The sequence below is a fragment of the Cetorhinus maximus genome, chromosome 4, assembly GCF_964194155.1.
Source record: "Cetorhinus maximus chromosome 4, sCetMax3.hap1.1, whole genome shotgun sequence".
Taxonomy (NCBI): Eukaryota; Metazoa; Chordata; class Chondrichthyes; order Lamniformes; family Cetorhinidae; genus Cetorhinus; species Cetorhinus maximus.
This window is the reverse complement of record NC_135882.1, coordinates 33,634,218-33,657,401: the sequence shown is the minus strand read 5'-3', so window position 1 is coordinate 33,657,401 and position 23,184 is coordinate 33,634,218. Positions and strand designations below refer to the sequence as shown.

Here is a 23,184-nt window from a genome sequence, read left to right as displayed (position 1 = left end):
AGGCAGCCTGCTCATGCTATGCGACTGTGAGGACAGTGGTGGTCAGTCTCATTGTTTGGGGATCTGTTGGGGCTCTTCTTTTGACTGCACTGCCTGCATCTCTGCAGCGCAGCTGTTGTCACTGGGATCTGGACCACAGATGCTCCCTCTGTCAAAGGGTCAGAGTAAGCTGAGGTTGGTGAAGTTCCCACAAGCTGCATGGAATCCTCATTCTCCTCTTGAACATCCTCAGCCATTAGTGTGTTTTCCTGCTGACGTAAAGGTGCCTGTTGCTGGGGGGCGGTGGTGTTAGGGGGGGGGTGGTGGTGGTGGTGGTGGTGGTGGTGGTGGGCGGTGGGCGGTGGGGTGGTGGCAGCTGGAATTCCCTCCAGTCACCATTGGATCACATGCAAGAATGCCCTGTTCAGGGTCCTCAGCTCCTCATGTGCTCCACGGACATCAGTGCTCAGGCTCTGAACTGATTGGTCCAGGCTATGGAGAGAGCCCTGCACCATATCCAGGACATCATGCTACTCTTGCATGCACTGTAGATACTGCTGTATGTGGCTCCAAATGAAGTTTTCCACTCTCTCATTGGAGGAGTTAATGCTCTGGAATCCTCAAGATATGGTCAAGCTCATCTGGTCCATGGACTTCTCCATTCACAATGCATGAGCTTGCAATGCCTCAGGGAATTCTGACAGATGGCCACACATCTGCTGTTACTGCTCCAAGTATTGAGCCTCAAACTGAGACTCCTGAGGCCCTTCCTCTCTGCCTTGCAAAGCATCACTGCATCTGCCCTCCCCCATTCAAGGGGGTGTGGCCACAGATGCCTCTGCCTCAGACACCATCTCCTGCACACTAGTGCTGTGCTCCTCATTCAGTGTATCAACTCTAACATAGACCCACAAAGATACATGTACCTGCGCTAGTGCTTGGTGCACTGGTCTGTTGTGATGCTGCTTCCGTCTGTTGGATTGCTACAACATTCTAGCATTGCACTAGATAAAGTCCATGGGTCAGTATCTGTGTTTTCCACATTTGTGCTGAATCATTAGCTTGGTGTCTTTAAAAGGTAGAGATACGGTGGAGATTTGTAACCAGGTTACCAGTGAATGGTTCGCTGATTTTATGCATGGTGGCCTCACAATAGCTGTGCAAATATAAGTGTGGCATGCGTTGATGCCATATGGCAATGTACTCAGGGACAGAGCTCCTTGATGAGCACACGTGCCTTGGGATGAAGTGAGGCTAGGAATAGCCAGGTGAGTGCTCATTGGTTGGCGTCCTCTGTTAAGGCTGTAGGGATAGAGTGTTATGAGAGTCAGTAGAGTTGGCTGACCAGGACCTGAGCTGGGCTGCTGTGCACAATTGTAGCACTTTGTGCTGTGACCTGCTGCATGTTCAGATGAATGTGCAGCCATTTGCAGAGGAGTGCAGAGATAGGTTGGGCCAGCAGGCCTCAGAGCTGTGTTTTCTTAGGCAGCAGAGCAAGAGGTCAAGGAAACATGCAATAGTTACATACAAACATACAAATTACGAGCAGGAGTAGACCATTCGGCCCCTCCAGGACCTGCTCCACCTTTGATAAGATGATGGCTGATTTAATTGTGACCTCAACTCTATTTTCCTGTCCACCCCTGATAACTTTTAATTCCTTTGTCAGTCAAGTATCTACCCAACTCAGCCCGCTTCCACTGCCCTCAGAATTCCACAGGCTAATGACCCTCTGAGAGAAAATATTCTCTTCATCTGAGTCTTAAATGGAAGACCCCTGATTTCTAAACTGTGTCCCCTAGTTCTAGTCTCTTTCATAAGGGACAGCATCCTCTCAGTATCCACCCTGTCAAGTCCCCACATGATTTTATATGCTTCAATAAGATTATTTCTTATTCTTCTGAACTCCAATGGATACAGGCCCAACCTGTCCAATCTTTCCTCATAAGATAATCCCTTCTTCAGAGGAATCAATCAAGTGAACTGTCTCTGCATTTACGGCTGGAATTTTCCATCCCCATTGGTGTTGGGCATCATGGCAGGCATGAGCAGACAATATGGTGAGAAAGCCAAAAATCAGTTTCACGCCGTTGTGAAACCAGTTTGCAATCGTCCATTCCACCCGTCAATGGCAGGCAACGTTTCCCGCAGCCACACATCGGGAACGTCATTTTAATGCATCTAATTATAAGCCCTGCTCACCAGAATCAACCTCCCCACACTGGATCATCTGGGCACATCATTGTGATTGCACGCTGATGTGTTTCACAACAGCATTTAAAAGGCGTGCACCTTGTGATCTGAACTTCGAGGGGGACTTGTTGTATGGTTCAACCATTCGACTTCGAGGAAGAGGTGCTGTGTAATCAGGCAAGGGCACAGGCAAGTCGCTTTTTCTTGGATGTCTGGCAGTGTGGTGACGGGGTGAGGGCTGCACTGCGGTTGGGGCGAGTTGTGAAGGGGAAAGGCAGCACAGTCTGATGGTAGTGCACAAGCACATGCAGGGCAGATAGGAAAGCGGCCATGCATTAGGGAAACCTTGTATAAAGTGAGCCTTGTTCCGCAGCTGAGACAGTTCAGGCGCAGCTACGTTGATGTGCTTGGAGGTGACGTTCCGGTGCCTGGACTAGTCTGGTGGAGTCCACAGAGGGTGTCATGCATCATTGTTGCCTGCTACTCCCTTCACAATCTGGTGCTGCAATGGGGGGAGGAGCTGGCTGAGGAGGAGATGGAGGAGCTACACATCTCCTCTGATGAGGAGGACATTGACAAGGATGAGGTCTTCGAAGGCCAGGATGATGGTGATGAGGCCATTGTGTTGTGCAGATGAGGCAGGCGTGCTCGGGAGGCCCTCATAGCTGCTAGATTCATGGAGGATTCATGACAGCATTCATTGGGGAGACTCCATAGATCCTCACATTGCATCTGTGAACGTTTGACTCCTGTATGGCTGAAGGCAGCGCACATACCCTCTGTGATAAGGCTCCTGTCATGAAGACACAGCAGACGCCCATAGTCCCTACATTCCAGGAGGACATGCAGTGGGGACATTCTATAGATCCTCACTTGGCTGATGGCAGCTCACTTACACTCTGTGAACAGGGTCGTATCATGGAAATGCAGCGGGGAAGCTTTAGCTTCTCCTGATCCTACAGCATCCTTCATGAGCTGAACCCTTCAGGACCACACAGTCACCGGACACAGATGCTGAAGAGATTGAGGGGTGCAGCTGAGAGCACACAGAAAGAATGATGGAACTCTGTGCCACTAGCCCAGGACATTCCGGCAACAATGATATGGCCCATTGATGTGCAGGCATGACTGATGTGTCCTGTGACTGTGAAGGCATACCACTGTGTGCTGGGAAGGTTGCCTCAACTACAGGGAGGAGACCCTGGAATGAGACACCTGCTTTTATCTTGTGCAAGAACCAAGGCTTCACATCTGAGTGACACGAACACTGCTCATCATAACATGGAGCCATAGGAAAGGAGATATTCTTGGGCGTTTATTTACAATAGTGAGCATTATATACAAGTGATTAACACCCATGCCCAGGCTGTGCACCAGCTTGCCCTACATGAATACGGATGGAGAAAGTGTAAGCAGGACACCTGTCAGGCCAGATAATAAGGATTGTGTATTGGGTAATAGGGATTGGCATGTGTGTGATGGTGAGTGGTGCCATGGACGGGCTGAGGGCACTATCTTAAGGGCAAATGAAGGTGTGTGTGAGAAAGTGAACGGTGATGTCCCTTGAGCTGGCTGTGAGTGAGATTGCTGTGGATGTGTGATGTGCTTGTGAGTGTGTGAGATGAGAAGAATGACTTACCCTGGCAGAACAGAGATCATTCATCCTCTTTTGACATTGGGTGGCTGTCCTCTTTTGAAGGATGTTGGCACTGGCCACCGCTGCCACTGCCTCCCATGCTAGATTGGTAACCTTCTTTGCTGGTGTTCACCAAGTGTGAGGGGGAGAGGACTTCGTGGCGGGCCTCTACTGCGTCCAGTAGTTGCTCGAGGTAGGTGTCACTAAATTTGGGGGCAGCATGTTTCCTCCCATTGGCAGCTTCTTACCCCTTGAACGTTGCCAGCTCAGTGCAGGGGCAGCCTTTAAATATGGCACTGGGTTTATTGAAGGCCTGAGGTGATGGTGGGCTGTGCCAGCGACCGGGCGTGTTTCCCGGGAATGCATAATTAATGAGGTGGGATGCACCAGTAATGGGACGATATGGTGCAAAAAGCCTCCATTGCAGCCGGTGGGTAAAACGTCCTTTTTCCCGCCCGCTATCACACTTAGTGCAGACATGGGACTATTCTGGCCTATATTCTGGCCAATGCCCTGTACAACTGTAGCAAAACTTCCCTACTTTTATATTCCATTCCCCTTGCGATAAATGACAACATTCCATTTACCTTCCTAATCACTTGCTGGCTGCATACTAACTTTATGTGATTCATGTACCTGGACACTCAGATCCATCTGCACTGTAGAGTTCTGCAATCTCTCTCCATTTAAATCGTATGCTGCTTTTCCATCCCTACCAAAGTGGACAAGTTCACATTTTCCCACATTATACTCCACCTGCCAAATTTTTGCCCACTCACTTAATCTATCTATTTCCCTTTGCAGGATCCTTATGTTCTCATCACGACTTACTTTCCTACCTATCTTTGTGCCATCAGCAAATTTAGCAACCATACATTTGGTTCCTTTGTCTAAGTCATTGATATAGATTGTAACTAGTTGTGGCCCCAGCACTGATCACTGTGCACTCCGCTAATTACAGCTTGCCAACCTGAAAATGAGCCATTTATCCCTACTCTCTGGCCAGGATTTTCTGTGCCCGCCGGCATTGGGTGTGTTTGGTGGCATGAGCGAAAAATATGGCGTGATCAGTCTCACAACAGTGTGAAACCAGTTCGCGATCGTCCACTCAGCCAGCTGATGGCATGCCGCGTTCTCCGCCATCAGACATCGAGAACCTCATTGCATTATCTGCACATCATTATTAGGCCAGCCCGCCGGAATCATCCCCCCCACAACTGGATCGGCCTCCCACGTCAGCGGGAAAACACGCCGACATGTTTGACAATAGCACATAAGCGATGTGCACTTCTCGGGCTGCACTGCATTCAGGACTTCAAGGTTTGTTTGCCTACCTTGCTTCGGTCAGCACTCGCAGTCATCAGCGCCAGGCTTCACATACAGCACCTCATCACTGTTAGCAGGGGCTCACGGCAGGTCTCTACCTACCAGATCAGCCATATGTGGGTGGCTTTTCAATGGCTGCAGGGCAAGATCTTACATGGAGAAAGGGGAGAAGCGGCCTCAGGCAAGGGAAGAGGCTGCAGGGTGAGAGCTGTACTGGGGAAGGAGGGTATCCTAGGGCAAGTGTGGGGCCACATGTTGATCTGTGCAAGTGGCCTCAAGATGGTGATGCCTGAAGAGGCCGCCTCCAGAGGAGATGAGGCCAGATGGACATGTGAGGGCATGTGTCTGAGAATGGGTGGCGATGTCCCTTGAGCTGGCAGTGAGTGTGTGATTTTAGAGTGCTGAAATGGTTGCAATATTATGGCTACATGGATGAGATTGATCATCCTCTATCTGCATTGGATGGCCAACTCTTCTGTGCAGCTGTTGGCACTGTTCACCACTGTCATCGTCTACCAAGCCATGGTGGTACTGTTGCTGCCCCTCCTGCGGCCAGAGCGAGGGTAAAGGACATCACAGTGGGCCTCCATGGTGCCCAAAGAGCATTTGAGGGCTTCAGTCTTCTTGCCTTTCAGGGCCATGTCTTCTTTGCTGTAGCCCCGGGCTGGAAGCACTGAGCGCGGCTGTACTTTAAGTGTGGTGCCTGGCACGATGAAGCAGCGAGGTGATGGTGGGACAGGCAAATCAGAGCCCACCCACCATGGAAATGGCGTGTTTCCTGGGAATGCATAAATAATGTGGTGGGTTTGGGACAATACGGCGTGAAAACCCGCCATCGCGGCCAGCAGGTAAAACGTTGTTTTACCCACCCGCTACCATACTTAATGCAAATCTGGCACTATTCCAGCTTCTGTTTTCTGACCAATCCCCTATCCATGCTAATATGTTACCTGCCACACCATGAGCTCTTATGTTGTGCAGTAACTTTTGATGTGGCACCTTATCAAATGTCATTTGGAAATCCACATCAACAGGATCCCCTTTATCTGCGCCGCTTGTTACTTCCTCAAAGAACTCAAACAAACTAGTCAAATACGATTTCCCTTTCACAAAACCATGATGACTCTACCTGATTGCATCAAGATTTTTAAGTGCCCTGCTTTAACCTCCGTAATAATCGATACTAGCATTTCCCCATAATAGATATTAGGCGTTGTCATGGAGAATGCATCACCACTTGCCAACCAATGATGCAAGATGAAAAGCTTAGACATGTCTCTTTTTTCAGCAATGCTCATGCTCTATACCATCAAATGACTATGGTTATGGTTGTTGGAGGCCAATCATTTCAGTTTCAGGACATCACTGCAGGAGTTCCTCAGAGTAGTGCACTGGGCCCAACCATCTTCAGCTGATTCATCAATGGCCTTCCTTCCATCATAAGGTCAGAAGTCCGCCAATGAATGTACAATATTCAACACCATTCGCAATTCCTCAGATACTGAAGCAGTCAGTGTCTAGGCTTGGGCTGACAAGTGGCAAGTAACACTCATGCCACACAAATGCCAAGCAATGATCAGCTCCAAAGAGAGAGAATCTAACCATCTCCCCTTGACATTCAACAGCATTACCATCATTGAATCTCCCACAATCAACATCCCGGGGGTTACCATTGACCAGAATCTGAACTGGTCTCGCCATATAAATACTGTGGCTACGAGAGCAGGTCAGAGGCTAGGAATCCTAAGGTGAGTAACTCACATCCTGACTCCTCAAAGGCTCTTCACCATCTACAAGGCACAAGTCAAGGGTGTGATAGAATATTCTCCACTTGCCTGGATGAGTGCAGCTCCAACAACACTCAAGATGCTTGACACCATCCAGGACAAAGCTGCCCACTTGATTGGCACCCATTCCACAAACACTCATTTCCTCCACCACCGACAAACAGTGGCATTGTAGAAACTCACCAAGGCTCCTTAGGTAGCACCTTCCAAACCCACGACCGCTATCATCTAGAAGGACAAGGGCAGCAGATACATGGGAACACCACCACCTGGAAGTTCCCCTCCAAACCACTCACCATCCTGACTTGGAAATACATTATCGTCCCTTCACTGTCGCTGGGTCAAAACCGTGGAACTCTCTTCCTAACAGCATTGTGGGTGCACCTACACCACAGGGACTGCAGCGGTAGAAGAAGGCAGCTCACCACCACCTTCTCAAGGGCAATTATCGATGGGCAATTAGGGATGGGCAATAAATGCTGGCCTAGCCAGTAATGCCCACATCTGGTAAATGAATTTTAAAAAATTCCCCACACTCACTCTCCAGATGACCAACACTCACTTTGGTTACTCGTTTCCTTTTTAAATACTTGTAGAAACTTTTACTATTTGTTTTTATATGTCTAGCTAGCTTTGCATCACACTCTAGTTTCTCCCTTCTTAGTCATCCTTTGCTGATTTTTAATTTCTGTCCAATCTTCTGACTAAGCACTAACCTTTGCAGAATTGGATATTTTTTCTTTCAATTTGATATTATCATTTATTTCCTTAGTTAGCCATGGATGGTGCATCCCTTTCCTAGAGTCTTTCTTTCTCACTGGAATGCATCATTGCTGAGCGTTATGAAATATCCCCTGAAATGTCTGCTACTGCATCTCTACGGTCTTACCCTTTCACCTAATTTCCCAGTTCACTTTAGCTAGCTCTGTTTTCATACCTTTGTAATTGCCTTTATTTAAGTTTGAAACACTGGTGTTAGACCAACACTTCTCACCCTCAAACGGAATGCGAAAATCAATCATGTTACGATCACCACTACCAAGAGGCTCCTTTACTATGAGATCATTAATTAATCTTGTCTCATTGCACGTTTCCAGGGGCAGAATTTTTCGTCCTGCGGACATGGTGAAATAGTGCACGATGACGTCGGCCAAGCGTCCCGACGTCATCGCACACTCTGCCAATCTTTCGTTTGTCGGGTGTGTACGAGAGGTGGCAGCTCATCTGCCAACAATTAAGGGGTTTATTAAGGCCCTTAAGCAATTAATTAAATTGCATTTTTCGCTGCCTGCTCAACCAGGCCGCCTTTGCGTTTTTCACAAAACCTTATCCATGGATGGGATGAGGTTTCCAACGGTTACCAAAAAAGCAGTAAAAATGTTTTAACATCCTTTTCTTACATGTCCCTTTCCATGTGACTGAGTCACATGTGGGGACACATTAATATCATTTGTAACAAGTTTATTTTTGTAAAATTCTTCAGCTCCCTGAGGCAGCTGTCTGCTCTCCTGCGGGCATGCGTACACTTCAATGCTCATGCTCCTCCCGCCCCCACTCTGGCAGCGCTGAGGCTCTTAGTGCGCATTCCATGCTGGCTGGCTGTTAATTGGCTAGCCAGCTTGAAATCGCGGTCGGAGCCCGATCCCAGGCGGCGATCCGTCTCACAGCTATTCCCAGGCCCGCCCGCTGCATTCGCCCAACAACAGGAAAATCCTGCCCCAGGTCTAGAATGTCCAGCTCTCTGATTGGCTCTAGAAAATGCTACTCTAACAAATTGTCCTGAATATAGCTTATGAACTCATCTTCCAGCTACCTTTGCCAATCTGATTCATTCAATCTATATGTAGATAGATTAAAATCACCCATGATTATGGCAGTATTTTTCTTACAAGCCCCCATTATTTCTTCTTGTATACTTCCTAGTTTCCTTCTGAATTGTCAAATACAAATAAAGGGTTATACAATATACAGTACAAGGGTTGTGATATTACTGAGGATTCCTTTAAGATAGGCCAACTTACACAGGAATATAAAGCTATTAGCCAGTAAGGACATCAGCAATTACAATAACTACTCATTCAGCACTGTCAACAATAATGTTTACTTCAGTGGAGACCTTGGATTTCTTGCAGCACAAAAATGGCAGCAGAGATGGCCATTTTACCAGTCCTGGGACAAGCTCGGCCCACCTCTGCTTAACCCACCATATGCACTCCCATGCTTATGAGGGAGGCCTGCCTTCAGCCCATCCCCCCCCCTCTCTCCTGCCTCCCCCTCTGATGAAAATCACGCTGCCTGGCGCTTCCAGACAGTTTCGTAATGTCAAGAAATTTCCCAACTCTTGAATCCCAGCTCTAAGATGAGAATACGGTCCACAAAATTAGACAGCACAGAATGAGCTCTTAAAAAGGGCTATTCCTTTGTTTTTCTCCATAACCCTTCAATTTTTTCTTTTTTAAGTATATACCCATCTCCCTTTTGAATGTCATCACTGAATCCACTTCCACTACCGTTGTTCACTAACTTTGCAAGAGGGTATCTTAAATAAAATACTGTTTGCAGAGAATGAAGTTTGAACACGCTGCTTTCTGATAGAATAAGCTGGCTAACCAGAACCCTGTACTTAGTACTGATGAAGAGAGGATCAAATTGCTCTGGGGTAATACTGAATCCCAGATGAAGAGGAAATTAGACCTTAAAATGCCCATCAGCTTCCATTCTGTCGATATGGAGTTGTGCTCAAATATCCTCATTAGAATCTCATTAGAACATGCATAAACATAAAATGGGCAAAAATTAGCGGAAAAAGCAGTGTCAAACTCTCACTTTATATTCCTCCTTGAAGTATAAAAATTGATTTCAACTTATTTCACCATCATTCTTGTATGTCAGGCACAGCATGTTTAAGAACCTGTGATCAGGGAAGTTTTTGAATTTTTAATGTCATAAAAACACATACAAAGAAACTTAATTTCTGAAATTTGAGTTTCAATCCAAAAATGACTGACTAAAATAAAGGTTTCCACTTCCCAGTGACTGTAAGATTCTCCATGAAATAAGTTTGGTAAGTTTCAATTTTGTTTTTGGTGGTTATGAAACCTAGTGGAGAAATTTATATAGTTCTGCCATGTCGCATTTTCAATCTAGCTTTATATATTCCAATGTTAAATTGTTCACACATACAACATGAAGGCCTAAATTTTTCCTGCGTTGGGCAGGCTCGGCGGGAGTGGTCGCGGAGCCGACCGCCGCCTGCGATCAGCTCCGCACCACCATTTTACACAGGCTGGCCAATTAAGGCCTGCCCAGCATAATAGGCGAGCGGTAGCTCTCAGCACTACCTGTGCGAGCAGGGGAGGAGAGTCGGGGCCAGTGCACTTTCGCGCATCTGCGCAAAAGAGCCCTTTGATCTCCCTGAGGCACTTCAGGAAGATTGAAGCGCTTTTGAAAACAATAAATAAAATCAATAAAAATTTAATGAAATATGTCCCCTCATGTGACTGTGTCACATGAGATGGGACATGTTTTTATTTTTCAGGAAAACTTTTTATTTGATTCATGAAAGCTTTAGGAAACCTCATTCCACTCATGGATGAGGTTTCCTAAAAAATGTAAAGGCCGCTTGGCCAACCATAACTTGACATTAATTACTTCGTTAATGGCCTTAATAGGCCTATCAATTATCAGCAGGCGTGCAGCTGAGTCCAGTGCACACCCGCCGAATGAAACATCACGAGACAGTGTGATGACGTCAGGATGCATACAAGACGCCATTGTGCATCATTTTACACGCCAGTGTGTCAGGCCCCCCCCCCCCCCCACACGCCGACTGTAAAATCCTAGCTGAAGTCTGTTTGTTTAATTTCCAGTTTAGAGGAGAAAATTGTCAATCCCTTTAATATAAACTGAGAATATTATATCTGTCAAAAGTAGCCCTTTCTCCCAATGTGTTGATTGCAATATAATTGTTTAGAATTCAGTTGAGACCAGTTGTTTTCTTGCCTCTATTCCAAAAACTGGCATATTTTTTGAAATGATTGCCCTAGCAACAATCTGTCTTTTTTTTCATCTGACCTGCATCAGTGGATTATGTTCAATAGAACAAAGCCAGAAAACTGTCAAAATCACAGATGGGGAGAATTGATTAATTGCCAGTGGGGTAGAATAGAAAAAGAACTTGCATTTATATAGTGTAATTCACATCCTCAGGGCATCCCAAAGCGCTTCACAGTCAATCAATTATATTTTAAGTGTGGTCACTATTGTCTTGCTTGCAAAGACAGTAGCTAACACCTGCCACACAAGGTCCCATAAACAGCAATGACATTGATAATTGGGACTGTTAGTTGAGAGATGAACATTGGCAAGGACATTGGGGGAATTCCCTGTTTTTCCCTGGAAAAGTGTCATAAAAGCTTATACAAACATTGAAAAGGCTAGTTTGCCTCATCCTAAATCAGCACCTTTGACAATTCAACATTTCCTCAGTACTGCACTGAAGTGTCAACCCAGATCAAATGCTGAAGTCTGAGGTAAGGCTTAAACTCACAACCTTCTGACTCAGAGGTGAACATGCTCATATAGCCAAGCTGACACAATTGTAATACTTGCGCCACCAACTAGTTGTGCTGCCCAGACTCATCAGTTGAGAACAGACCTGTTCTGGTCAAGATCACAATCATAACTGAGTATCTCTCCCATTTTGTGCATGTGACACATTCACGGTCGGCAATTAGGCATTACTGCCTGAATTTGAGTCAGAACCAATATAAATGAAAAGGAGAATGAACTTAACTATATCAACTCTTAAAACTGAAAGAATAATTAGCTTAGCTTCATTACACTAGGTAAAATAGCGACAATCTTATCAATACCTTGAAGGATCTTATAAATAAAGATCTAGCAGACCTTCTAAGAAATTTAGTTTGCAATTAATCAACAAAGCTGTTTTTTTTTCTTTTTCTTTAGGTGGCCAGCTTTGGTGCACAATGACTAAAATGCTATCGGAGGGTGAGGAACTGGTTGCATTTGCTGTGGAATTTGACTCAAGGCTGCAAGCTGTCAGCCAAATGGCCATCACAGAGGGCATGTATCCAGCACGCCTCCTGGACACAATACAGCTGCTCCCTCAACAAGCAGCCATGGCATCCATTTTACCTACAGCGATTGTAAACAGTAAGTTTAAAATTTATGCTTTTCATTCTGAACCTGACTTTTGTTTTTAACGTAAGATAATTGCACTTACGTGACAAGACAGAACACAATTTTAATCTGCCTTTTAAAGATTTAGTTTAGAGCAGAAAGTGCCTTATGTTGAAAATGAAATGAAAAAGTTGGTGTGATTATACAATCGGATTTCATTTTCTGTACTCCTACCAATTTTTACATAAAATTACAGAAAGAAAGATTTTCATCTAGTATCAATAATTCTTGTTAAAATACTTATTCTCATATACACCAAGCCAACTAATATGAATGCTATATAGTTAACCAAACAAGTGCTGTGACTATTCCTTTAAGATATAACACTATGCTTTTTGGCAGAAAAGCTGAGAAACTTCAGCCCAGTTGGCTTTAATGAAACAACATGAGGAATATTAATGCAGGTTAACTGGCCTAAACCCAGACTCTATACAAATCACTTATATATCATCTTATATAACATCTGTTCTCTTGCACTACAACAAGCACATTTTGTGATAATTATCATTTATCTCATGTATCATGTTCCTTTGTACTTTGCATTTGATAAATGTACGTTAAGACTTGTATGATGTTCCAAACTTGTACAGTTCTTCTTAAAAGAACACTGTCATCTTGACAAACCTTGTATTATTTGAGGGAAGAGAGCAAAGTAGAAGGATGTTATTTTCCTCATGACAGTATCTTGTAAACACATTGATGCTTTTTGATGCAATTTATATCAGTACCATTGTAAACAAATGAAAAAATATTTACAGTGCAAATACCCCTTTAAACCATAAGATGTAAAATAAAAAGGCAGGGTCAGAGAAAGAAGCTGATCATTACTTTTGATGTCATGAATTTTAATTCTTTTATTAGTAGATGTTCTTGCAATCACAGAAGAGACCTTGGGCAAAACTTTCAACTTTGGTGGGGGATAAAATAGGTGTTAATGGATGAATCACCTGTTATATACCCCGTCTGATTTTCCTTCCAGTTAAAATCAATGGAAAGGTGAAACAGGAAATGTATAATGGGCCAGTGATCCACTACTGCTTCTTCTATGCCCTTGTCGAAGTTAAATGTTTTGTACCATGCCTGTTTAGCACATAGGATCTCTGAACAATTTCATTGAGGCGGAAAGCAAAAACTACAGATACTGGAAATCTGAAAGATGAACAGAAAATACTGGCAGGTCAGTCAGCATCTTTGGAGGGGGCAAAGTTTTGAGTGTGGACCCTCTGTCAAATGGTCTGTGCTTGAAACATCTATGACATTCATTTCTCTGTTTCCTCCATGGATGCTGCCTGACCAGCATTTTCTGTTTTTGTTTTGCAGAGGCAGAGACTGTCTTGCCAAGGTCAAAGATTAGATAGTTACCAATTTAACAAAACTTTGGCAGAATGAAGACAGAACAAAGGTTTTATTCATTTTATACTTTTCAGTAAATAATTGTAATATAACCAGAATTCATCATATATATGTTTAGAAGAAGCTTAATATGATGGACTTTGCATTATTGGTTAATTTTGACAAAAATGTAATTGGGAACCTGTTAATAATTTGCTGAAGATTGTTTCACAATCTTGAGGAAGTCAAAAACATAATATAGCCTCAAATCATTTTGATGAATTAAAACTGCCTGATTTCACCCATACATCTATTCTTTCATTGCAGAGGATATCTTTCCATGCAAGTCATGTGGAATTTGGTACCGCAGTGAACGCAACCTGCAGGCTCACCTTATGTACTACTGCAGTGGGAGACAAAGGGAAGCATCCTCACTACCAGAGGAGAAAGAGGCTGGTCCTCTTCAGCAACCATGCCCTTACCCACAATGCAGCAAGAGCTTCCCCAATGCCAGGGCTCTTGAAATTCACATGAATTCACACAGTGGTAAGAGTCACCATGGGGTAATTTGAATTTTGCATTGTCAATTCAGTGATAGCTGCAAAATGGAGTTTAGAAAGTTACATAGGCTGGACTGAAGGGATAATTTAGGATGATGTTTCTAGCCTGTTAACATTGTAATCACAGTACTCAACGATAGTAAATGATTTGAATAGCACTATATCTCAAACCAGCCATTACAAAACACAACTAAAAATGCAGCTTTATGTTAAATGTGGAAGTTGCAGTATCCCTATTGAAGCCTTATCAGAGTATTAGTACATGTGCATGTGTTAGATAAGTTGACTTAAATTAATAGCAACCTACCTCAATGAAAGTACATTCTGGAGCAAACATTATTTGCCCAGTTAAGCTGTTAATTCTTGGTTAAAAAAAATTAAAGGAATAGTGTTTCTTAATTGGCACTGTAGATGGTACAATGCTAATATTGGAAACTACCAACAATAATAAGTCAATTAAATATATGTAGCAATTCAGGATGCCACAACAAGGTGGGGAATAGGATGGCACCTGCAATTTCCCCACATGCTGAATTGCAGATTTAAGCAGTACTGCTGTGGACAGGTAACATGGGGAGACCGAATGCCTATTCACAAAGAATGAGGAAAATTAATGGAAGCGTCAATCTGGAGATGTTCCTGGCTGGCTAAAACTGGTTAGTTTTAGCATCCACCTGCAGATGCTGTCATGGAGACTAGGGAAAAAAAGAAAAGGGAAAAAAAAACAGCAAAGCAGAGGGGATGTTACCCCACACCCCTACCCCCACAAAAAAAAAATCACAAATGATATTTTTACCAAATACGCTTCCTACCATTTCCAATGCAAATTTGCTAAGATGATTGCATTTGTATACTACCTACCTGCATCATTTCAAAGGTTGTCACTGAATCAGCTTATTACTCCTGTCTGTCAGACAATTTGAATTGGATGGAGATAGGACCAACTAAGTCCAAGGAAAGTTATGGGGCCTTAGAGATTTGTTTCAGTAGCTTAAGTGTTTACCCACTTTAAGTGCTAAATGCCAATCAAGTTGTGTATTTCTAACATCTTCTATCTTTTTCTTTGGATGCTTGGAATTTGTACTTATTTTAAATTTCAACTGTTGGAGTTGATAAGCACATACCTATGACAATGATAATTTCATACCCACCTAAAATGGCATAGCAAATGCAACAGCATGCAAGTGTCACTGTTTTATTGTAGCTATAATAAATGGCTACTGTAAGCCAAAGTGGCCTTTCTAGTGCATGCAGATACATAAGACTCGATTTTAACTTGCAAGCAGGTATGTAGCAATGACTGATGTGCCCATCAAAGAGTGGCAATTGACAGGTTTAGCGATTTTAACCTCTGGGCCTCATTATCATGCTACTTGCTGACTTCTCAACCAAAATGATCACAAGGTTGAGGGGAAGCAGCCACCTAGCTGTTAACCCCACATATGGGGTATGGTATCTGTGAAAGCTCCGGGATAAGATCCTGGTCAGGGGAGGTCAGAAGAAATCTGGGGCACAGGAGGCCCAAGTATTTATTTGCGGAGCACAGGGTGCACTCTTGTCCTTTCTGGCTCACAAGGAACTTTAAAAAATAAAACTCAGCCTCTGCTGTTTTTACTGGCTGCTGATCTGGCCAGTTTGCCTGGCAAGGAAACCACCACTGTTCCCATACTCGGGTGTAAGGTTAAATATATTGAAGTAATTGGAGCCTGATCTGCATATTTAAAGAGAATCCTATCAGCTTTGAGTGGGTACCCTTCCCATCCGCAATTTGAGGCTGGATTTTACAACCACCTGGGGTGGGGTGGCAGTTGGGGGTTGGGGAGGGGCCGTAAAATTTGATGCCTACCCGCCCACTCCCTCCACAATTTTACCAGCAACAGAGGTGGCATTGGGAGGCCTGCCCATCTGTGGGTCAGCTGAGGCCCGTATGGGCTTCTTTCTGCCACCGCTGGGGAGGCTAGCACTGTGTGTCCAGCCTGACAGGTCTCACTGGGTGAACTGATGGTTGGTCAAGGGGTTGTGCCACCCTTGCCATGTCCCTCTGTGCCCTTCACAAGGTATTCCCCCCTGCCATGTCCAATAAGGCCCCCACCAGGCCCTCAGTCCCACTCCCCTACTTGCTATCGCCTGCCAACTTGGCTCTGGCAAGACCCCAGACTTAATATCCGGGCTCCATTGCAGCACCATTTTTCAGGATAGGCTGCAAACCCCAGAAATGGCCACTGATCCCATTTGATTGGCTAGCAGTTCTCGGAGGAAGGACTTTCTCCCCCTGTTGGGGCAAGATGCTCACCTCAAGCCCTTAAATGGCTGTGGGATAAGTTGGCCAAGTTGAGGCAGACTCACCCCCAGCTTTTGCACACGGAGATGGAGACCCCGCCACCCCTGACACCAGTCCCTGGTATCCATCAGACGGAAAGAGTTAAAATTGAGGTTGTGATCTCCATATTTTCCCTCAGGAGCACCAAGTACATAGAGACAGAAAAGTTGAGAGAAAGTCACACCTGTCTAGATCCATTGACAATTAACTTGGTTTCATGGTTGATTAATTATTTTCTTTATATTATCTTCAAGTGAAATAAATAAAATTATATTTTTAGTGTGTTATATTAATTTAAAAAAATACAATGGGGAAAGATAACATTCTGTTCCATGTTAGGAATGGAAGTGCTTTGTTTCACTACGTTGCACTGAAATATTTCAATGTGTTTTGTTGCCAGCTTTTCCATTTGAAAAATGTTGTGTTTAGCGAAAGACTTGTATTGAATAAAAATTAATACCACAAAGATAGCATCTCTTTTTATTGCCCATATACAAAATCGTAACCTATTTTAATATGGTTTTAACCCTTTGAGTGTTGGACCTCTTTTGCATTATTTAGGGTAGATAACTATGGTAAATTTTCCAATTGGATTCTCCCAGCAGACAACATAAATACTGAGAAATTGCACACGCACAGTCCATGACTTCCATCCATTTGCCAGGCCCACACATTGGGGAAAACTTACTCTATTTTTGCTGTTAGATAACCACCACAAAATGCTTTCTCTTAAAATATTCTATGCTCTTTTATGCTATGCCTGTTTTATAAATATATATTTACAAATATAGTTTAATTGTAGATGATACCTTATTTGGATGTAGCCCCAAGGCAATTACACAATCAGAGATTCTGATAAAGTTAGAAATCACAAAAGTGATGGTCATGAATCCTGCGATTGCATTACAACTTTTCAACAGTTCCAGTGCCTCCTGTTTTATTTGATACAACATTTACAACATTTGATTTGGTCAATGCACAATTTGATTTGGTCAGTGTAATAAAAGATTAAAGGGTGGTAAGGCAAAACCTTCATTGCAGTTTAAAAAGTGTTGAATATGCACTTGAGGTTAGCACCTGCAGGCTATGGACCAACTGCTGAAGGGTGGGATTAGGCTGGATAACTCCTTTTTGGCTGGCACACATACAATGGGCTGTAAATTTCTGTGCTGTAAATTTTTCCATGTTTTTATAAGATTTTTGCCCAAGTACACGGTGATGCACCAAACCTTTGTGTTTTCCACAAAGCAGGCTGTATGCGGGAAATATAATTTCTTGGCTCATTCCTTAATAATTTATATTGTAATAAATAAATGATGCGATGAAATCCCTACACAGTGCTTAAAGGGTGTAAAATGGTTAGTCCATTTGGTATTGAACAACAAAACACAATCTAATGTTGCACAAGAGAAAGGCTGTCTGATCGTTTGCATTATTAGTGGTTTTCCCTTAAATTAAACATAGCTAAAACACCTTAAAAATCATCAAATGAGTACAATAATCTGGAAGTGACTGCTGACAGTGTTAACTATTGAATGCTTAACTTTATTTGAAATTGCATTGTCTGTTGTTTTAATGCAAGCACTAACTTGTTTATTTGAAAAGAGTTAATGTCTACATCATAATAGCAGACATAGGAATATCATCCTAATGAGGCAACCATTTATCCACCACAATTGTCAATCATCATTTTTGACTTTGTTAAATTTCCATTCTTCTACTTTAGCAATACTAAGTTTATAAAAACCTTCCTTGTTCATGGCTTTGTAAAAGACAGAGGTACATTAAAAGACTGAATTCTAGTTAGCTTTTTGTTTGCTAAATACCATGTATTAATACTGTACTTTGTGGAAAAAATGACAAATTCAAAGAAGTTAATGACAAAGTTAATAAATGTGCATAAAACTACATGGCAGATGTATTATTTGATTAACTTTCCATTGCAAAGTCTACTGTCAGTCCATCATGGAACTGCAATAGTGAAAATGTTTTCTTTCTGAACAGGTTTGAAAGTTGAAGAGTCCCTTTCTGCTGGTGCCAGCCTGAAGTGTACCATCTGTGAGTACATAGCAGACAATGTGCTGAGCTTCCAACACCATGTACTCACTCACCTCACGCCAGCTGCCTTCAAATGCAGTCATTGCCACTTTGGTTTCCAGAACCATAGGAAGCTGCTGCAGCACCAGGAGCTCCATCACAGTCAGGGCAGGAGACTGCGAAGGGAAAGCGAAAATGAACACGTGCCACTTGACAATGAGGATGCTTTTCAGTCGACAGCAGCAGATACAGCAAGCAGACAGGAAGTCCCACCATGTCCAGGAGTCAGCCAGAATAAGGAAGTGTGCTCTGACACTGAGGTTGAAAAGGCGGAGAAAAATGTACAGTTGGGTGTAACAAATCCGAAGAATGAAACACAGCCTGCAGGAAACAGGCAAAGCTTTCCATACACCAGAATCAAATCGGAGCCATCTAGTCCACGGCTTGCTTCTTCTCCAATTCAGCCTAACATAGGATCCAATGTCCCAATGGGTCCCTTCCTTTCTCAGTTTGCTCTCTCCCAGGATATTTCCATGGTTCCTCAAGCTTCCGAAATCCTTGCTAAAATGTCTGAACTGGTACATCGCAGGTTAAGACAGGGCGGAAACAACTATCCACCTGTCATTTACAGTCCACTTGTACCAAAAGGGGCTATTTGCTTTGAATGCAATATCACATTCAACAATTTGGATAACTACTTGGTTCACAAGAAACATTACTGCAGCACTCGATGGCAGCATGTAGCTAAGTCACCAGACTTCACCAACACCAGTGAGAAGGTGCCAGAGACACTAAGTCCCAGCAGTGGACACAGTCCTATTAACATTCACAGTGCTCTTTGTCATCTACCTGATCCAGAAAATCCACTTCTTCAGTCAACCAGTATCAACTCCTCTGTAGTCCTAGATGCAGCAGGCTCTAATGGAAAAAGTCCAGACAAGGAAAGTTCAATGCAGTTGAAGAAAGAGTCAGCTACCAGCAGCAATGATGAACAACTCAATGGAAAATCCAAGGATGTGAAAAGCCCCAGCACTCCCATAATGGACATCACTAATGATCCAAATAAAACGACATGTGAAGCATGCAATATAACTTTTAGTAGACATGAAACATATGCTGTGCACAAACAGTACTACTGTGCATCACGCCATGATCCACCAATGAAACGTATGGCAGCAAATAAGGTACCAGCAATGCAAAGAACCATACGTAGTCGCAAGCGGCGGAAGATGTATGAGATGTCACTCCCAGAACAGGAACAAAGATCACAGATGGTCCATCAAGCTTTCCTTAGTGTATCTGCCATGGGTAGCCCTGGAACATCTTCTCAAGAATCATTGGAGAATCCAGGTGAAACCTCCCACCAAAGGTGTGATATGTTTCTTGGAAAGCAAATGGAGCCCTCTGTCCCTGGGACTAGAAGCATTGCTTCAGTCAAGTGTAGTACAGCACTGCCTGTAGTTGTCAGTATGGAGCTGGATCTTCCTATGGATCTAAGCAAAAAGTGTTCACCTCAAACTGAGAAAACAACCTGTTCTCCTAAAAGACTTTTGGACTACCATGAATGTACTGTCTGCAAGATTAGTTTTAACAAAGTAGAAAGTTACCTTGCTCACAAGCAAAATTTTTGCCCAGGAATGGGTGTCCAACGTGGTGAAGTAGGCCATTTTGAACAAACAAAATTTCAAGAGCAGCAACGAGAAGGTGTTTTAGTGAAAAGTGAAGCAATAAGCCCTGCAGGCAGCAATGAAAGAAATATAATCAAATGTGAGAAAAATGAAAATTCAAAGCACATCTCCCCAAATGGAAATATATTCCCCCCACAATTAGCAACTCTCCACGGGCTGAAAGCTTTCAATGAGGCAGCTCAGATAATTTCTGCTAAGGAAGAAAACAAGAATTTGCTCTATCCAAATTGCCTTTATCCTGGAGCAATAAAAAAAATGACAGGGACTGAGCAGTTATCTCCGTATTATGGAATTAAGCCCACTGACTATATCTCAGGAGCTGTTTTCATACGCAGTGAGATAGACGAACTGGTGCAAGCCACACGTGATAGGATCGATCCTCCTAGAGACCAACCTGTATCTAACGGATGTTCTCCTCAGAAGAAGGAACCTGTTCCATCAATACCAAAGAGCAGGGGCTTGATAGCAGTCAATGGAGGAATAAAACAGGAAGACAGGCCTTTCTCAGGCAACCCACATCAAGATAGCTTATCCCAGAGTTTCCAACAAGCAGATGGCCCGGAATCTCCTCCATGGGTATCTGAGAATCCCATCCCTGCAAATGAAAATGCCTCACCCACAGCTAAAGCGTCATTAGAAGAGCAATTAGTCCACACACCAAAAAACATTGGTGGTTCTGCCCAGCCCACAAACAGTGGGAAATACTGTCGCCTCTGTGACATTCAGTTCAATAACTTGTCTAACTTTATAACCCACAAGAAGTTCTACTGCTCATCACATGCTGCAGAACATGTCAAATGAAAATTACTGTCATGCACTGCATCTGTCTGTAGTATAGTGTTAGCCATGCACAGTTTGTATAAAAAAAGAAAAAAGAAAAAATTGCTGCTTGAGTTACATCAGGACAGTTACACCAGGACAATCAAGGGATAGCTGTGTAGTTCAATGGCTTGAGGCTAGTCTGTCATTTCATAATGCTGTTCATAAGTCTTGATATTAATGTGAAATGTCAGTGCTATTTTTCACCGGAATTAATTTATTTTCCAAGCAGTATTCATAGCTGTGGTTAAATTTCAATTTTTATTTAAAAAGTTTATACTGAAATTGTTTTTAACGTTATTGTATAGTTATTCTCGTGTAACGATTACGGTTTGCACTGTAGAGAGAGGTCCGAGTCACATACATAGAGACAGCATTTGTAGGTAAACTGGTGAGGTAAAGCACTTGTGTATTCGAATATCCCTGTATTTGTTGCAACTTTGCTGTACATGCCAGAATATAAGTTGCATTCATTTTAAGACTGCAAACGCCAGAAGGTATTATAGGCCTTAAAAACTAAAGTGGCATATAAATTCCATTTCATATTTAATACATTTTCAGTCCTAAATTGCAGCTTATATATCAGCATATACAGTAATTAGTAGGCTTTGCATAAGATGATATATATGTAGCAGTTTGTTCCTATCCATTTTCTTAAACTGAGGTATGTATGTTTTATTGAAGTTGTTAACTTTCTTGTATAGTAAACTGTACTGTACTTTCCTTTGCTGACGCTTTTGTCTCACTTTTGAAACATTTGCTGTAAAATGCAAAATTTAATATGAACAACATTACTGGAAGCAGTATTGAACAGTGGTTGAAACCTTCCTGCTGTATTTCATTGAAAATATAATTAGTAGTTGCAGTTTGCTGTTGCAAAAATCATTTTGGGGACAATAAAATCTGAATAATGGAGTACCAATACTGCAACTGGTGATAAAACAAATATTGTTCTACTTCTGATAGAAATTATTTCTCAACAATGTTGTTACTATGCATGTATATGGATGGAATAAAGATTCCATAAAGTGAGAGAACATTACTTGGCTTGCATCATTGTTGCGCATGAGGCGACATTTTTAATCGCTCTGTGTAAGCATTTCAGATTTGTTTATGAAAGCGCTTTACTTCAAATCTTCCAGGTGATTTGCAAGGGTAAAGATTGGAAATTCTGGTTCCAACACGTGACTTCCCATTAAAATCTGTATGGATGATATATATGCTGGACAGTTTCCTCCACAATCAAGTATGTTGTATTGCATTGCTATCATGAAGGATGTGGATCCTGTAGTGTCACCATCATTGGCATAGAATGAAAGGCCTATCTATATCTGTAGCCTTCTTGGTCATTGTTAGTGAAAATAGACATGTATGAAAAGTGGTGCATTGCCTAAGTTAATCTACAGGGTGGGATGGAGTTGGTGGCAAGGGAATGTAGTTTGTGGTGGGGACCAGAGACAGTTGACGGAATCATCCCGGATTTGCACAAAGTGCGGTAGCGGGTGGGGAAAGAAGTCATTTTACCACCAGCCGCAATGGCGGGTTTTCACACTGTATCATCCCATTCTCGTCTCATTAATTATGCAACCATAGGAAATATGCCGTCTTGCTGGTGGATAGCCTCCGGTTTGCCCACCATGCCATTACCTCACCGTTTCCTCACACAGGACACCATATTTAAACTGCAGCTGCACGCACACTTCTCAATGCTTGCAGCCCAGGATTGCTCCAGTGAAGACATGGCCCCAAAAGCCAAGAAGAGTGCAGCCCCCCGAGTCAGTGACACATCCCTGGGACTCCTTCTGGACGCCATGGAGGTCCGCCGCGATGACCTCTATCCCTGCTCTGGCCACAGGAGGCCCATCAGTCTCACCGCTCTGGCTTGGGAGGCAGTGGCAGAGCTCATCAGTGCCAATGCTGCACACAAAAGGTCAGCCATCCAGTGCAGAAAATGGCTGAATAATCTCATCTGTGTCACTAGGATGAGGCAACCAGCTTATCACTCTAAACTCTCACGCTCACAAGGTTATCACACATTCACTGGCATCTCATTCACTGCCAGCTCAAGGAACATCACCACTCACTCTCTCACACATGCCATCATAACTCCATCTGGCCTCCTCAGCCCTCATTATCTTGAGGCCACTTGTCCAGGTCAACATGTGCCCCCACACACATCCTGGGATATCCCCCTTCCTCAGTACAGCCCTCGCCTCAGGCCAATTCTCCCCCTTCCCCAAACAAGCCCTAGCCCCACAGCTGGTCTGGTAGTAGAGGTCTTCCTGTGAGCCCCCCTAAAAGTGAT

At 43.4% G+C, this 23,184-nt stretch overlaps 1 protein-coding gene across 4 annotated transcripts in view; it reads left to right on the top strand.

Annotated features, from left to right (window-relative positions):
* zfpm2a (zinc finger protein, FOG family member 2a) overlaps positions 1–21,917 on the top strand; it is a 975,862-nt gene extending 953,945 nt beyond the window's left edge. For 3 of the 4 annotated variants that reach the window (XM_078540069.1, XM_078540068.1, XM_078540071.1), the window contains 3 exons: positions 11,890–12,096; positions 13,783–14,001; positions 18,340–21,917. In XM_078540069.1, coding sequence (XP_078396195.1) covers positions 11,890–12,096; positions 13,783–14,001; positions 18,340–20,861 — 2,948 coding nt within the window. In that variant the 3' untranslated portion in view covers positions 20,862–21,917. The remainder of the gene's footprint in view (positions 1–11,889; positions 12,097–13,782; positions 14,002–18,339) is intronic. The other variant, XM_078540070.1, reaches the window with a different exon arrangement.
* Positions 21,918–23,184: the final 1,267 nt, after the last annotated feature.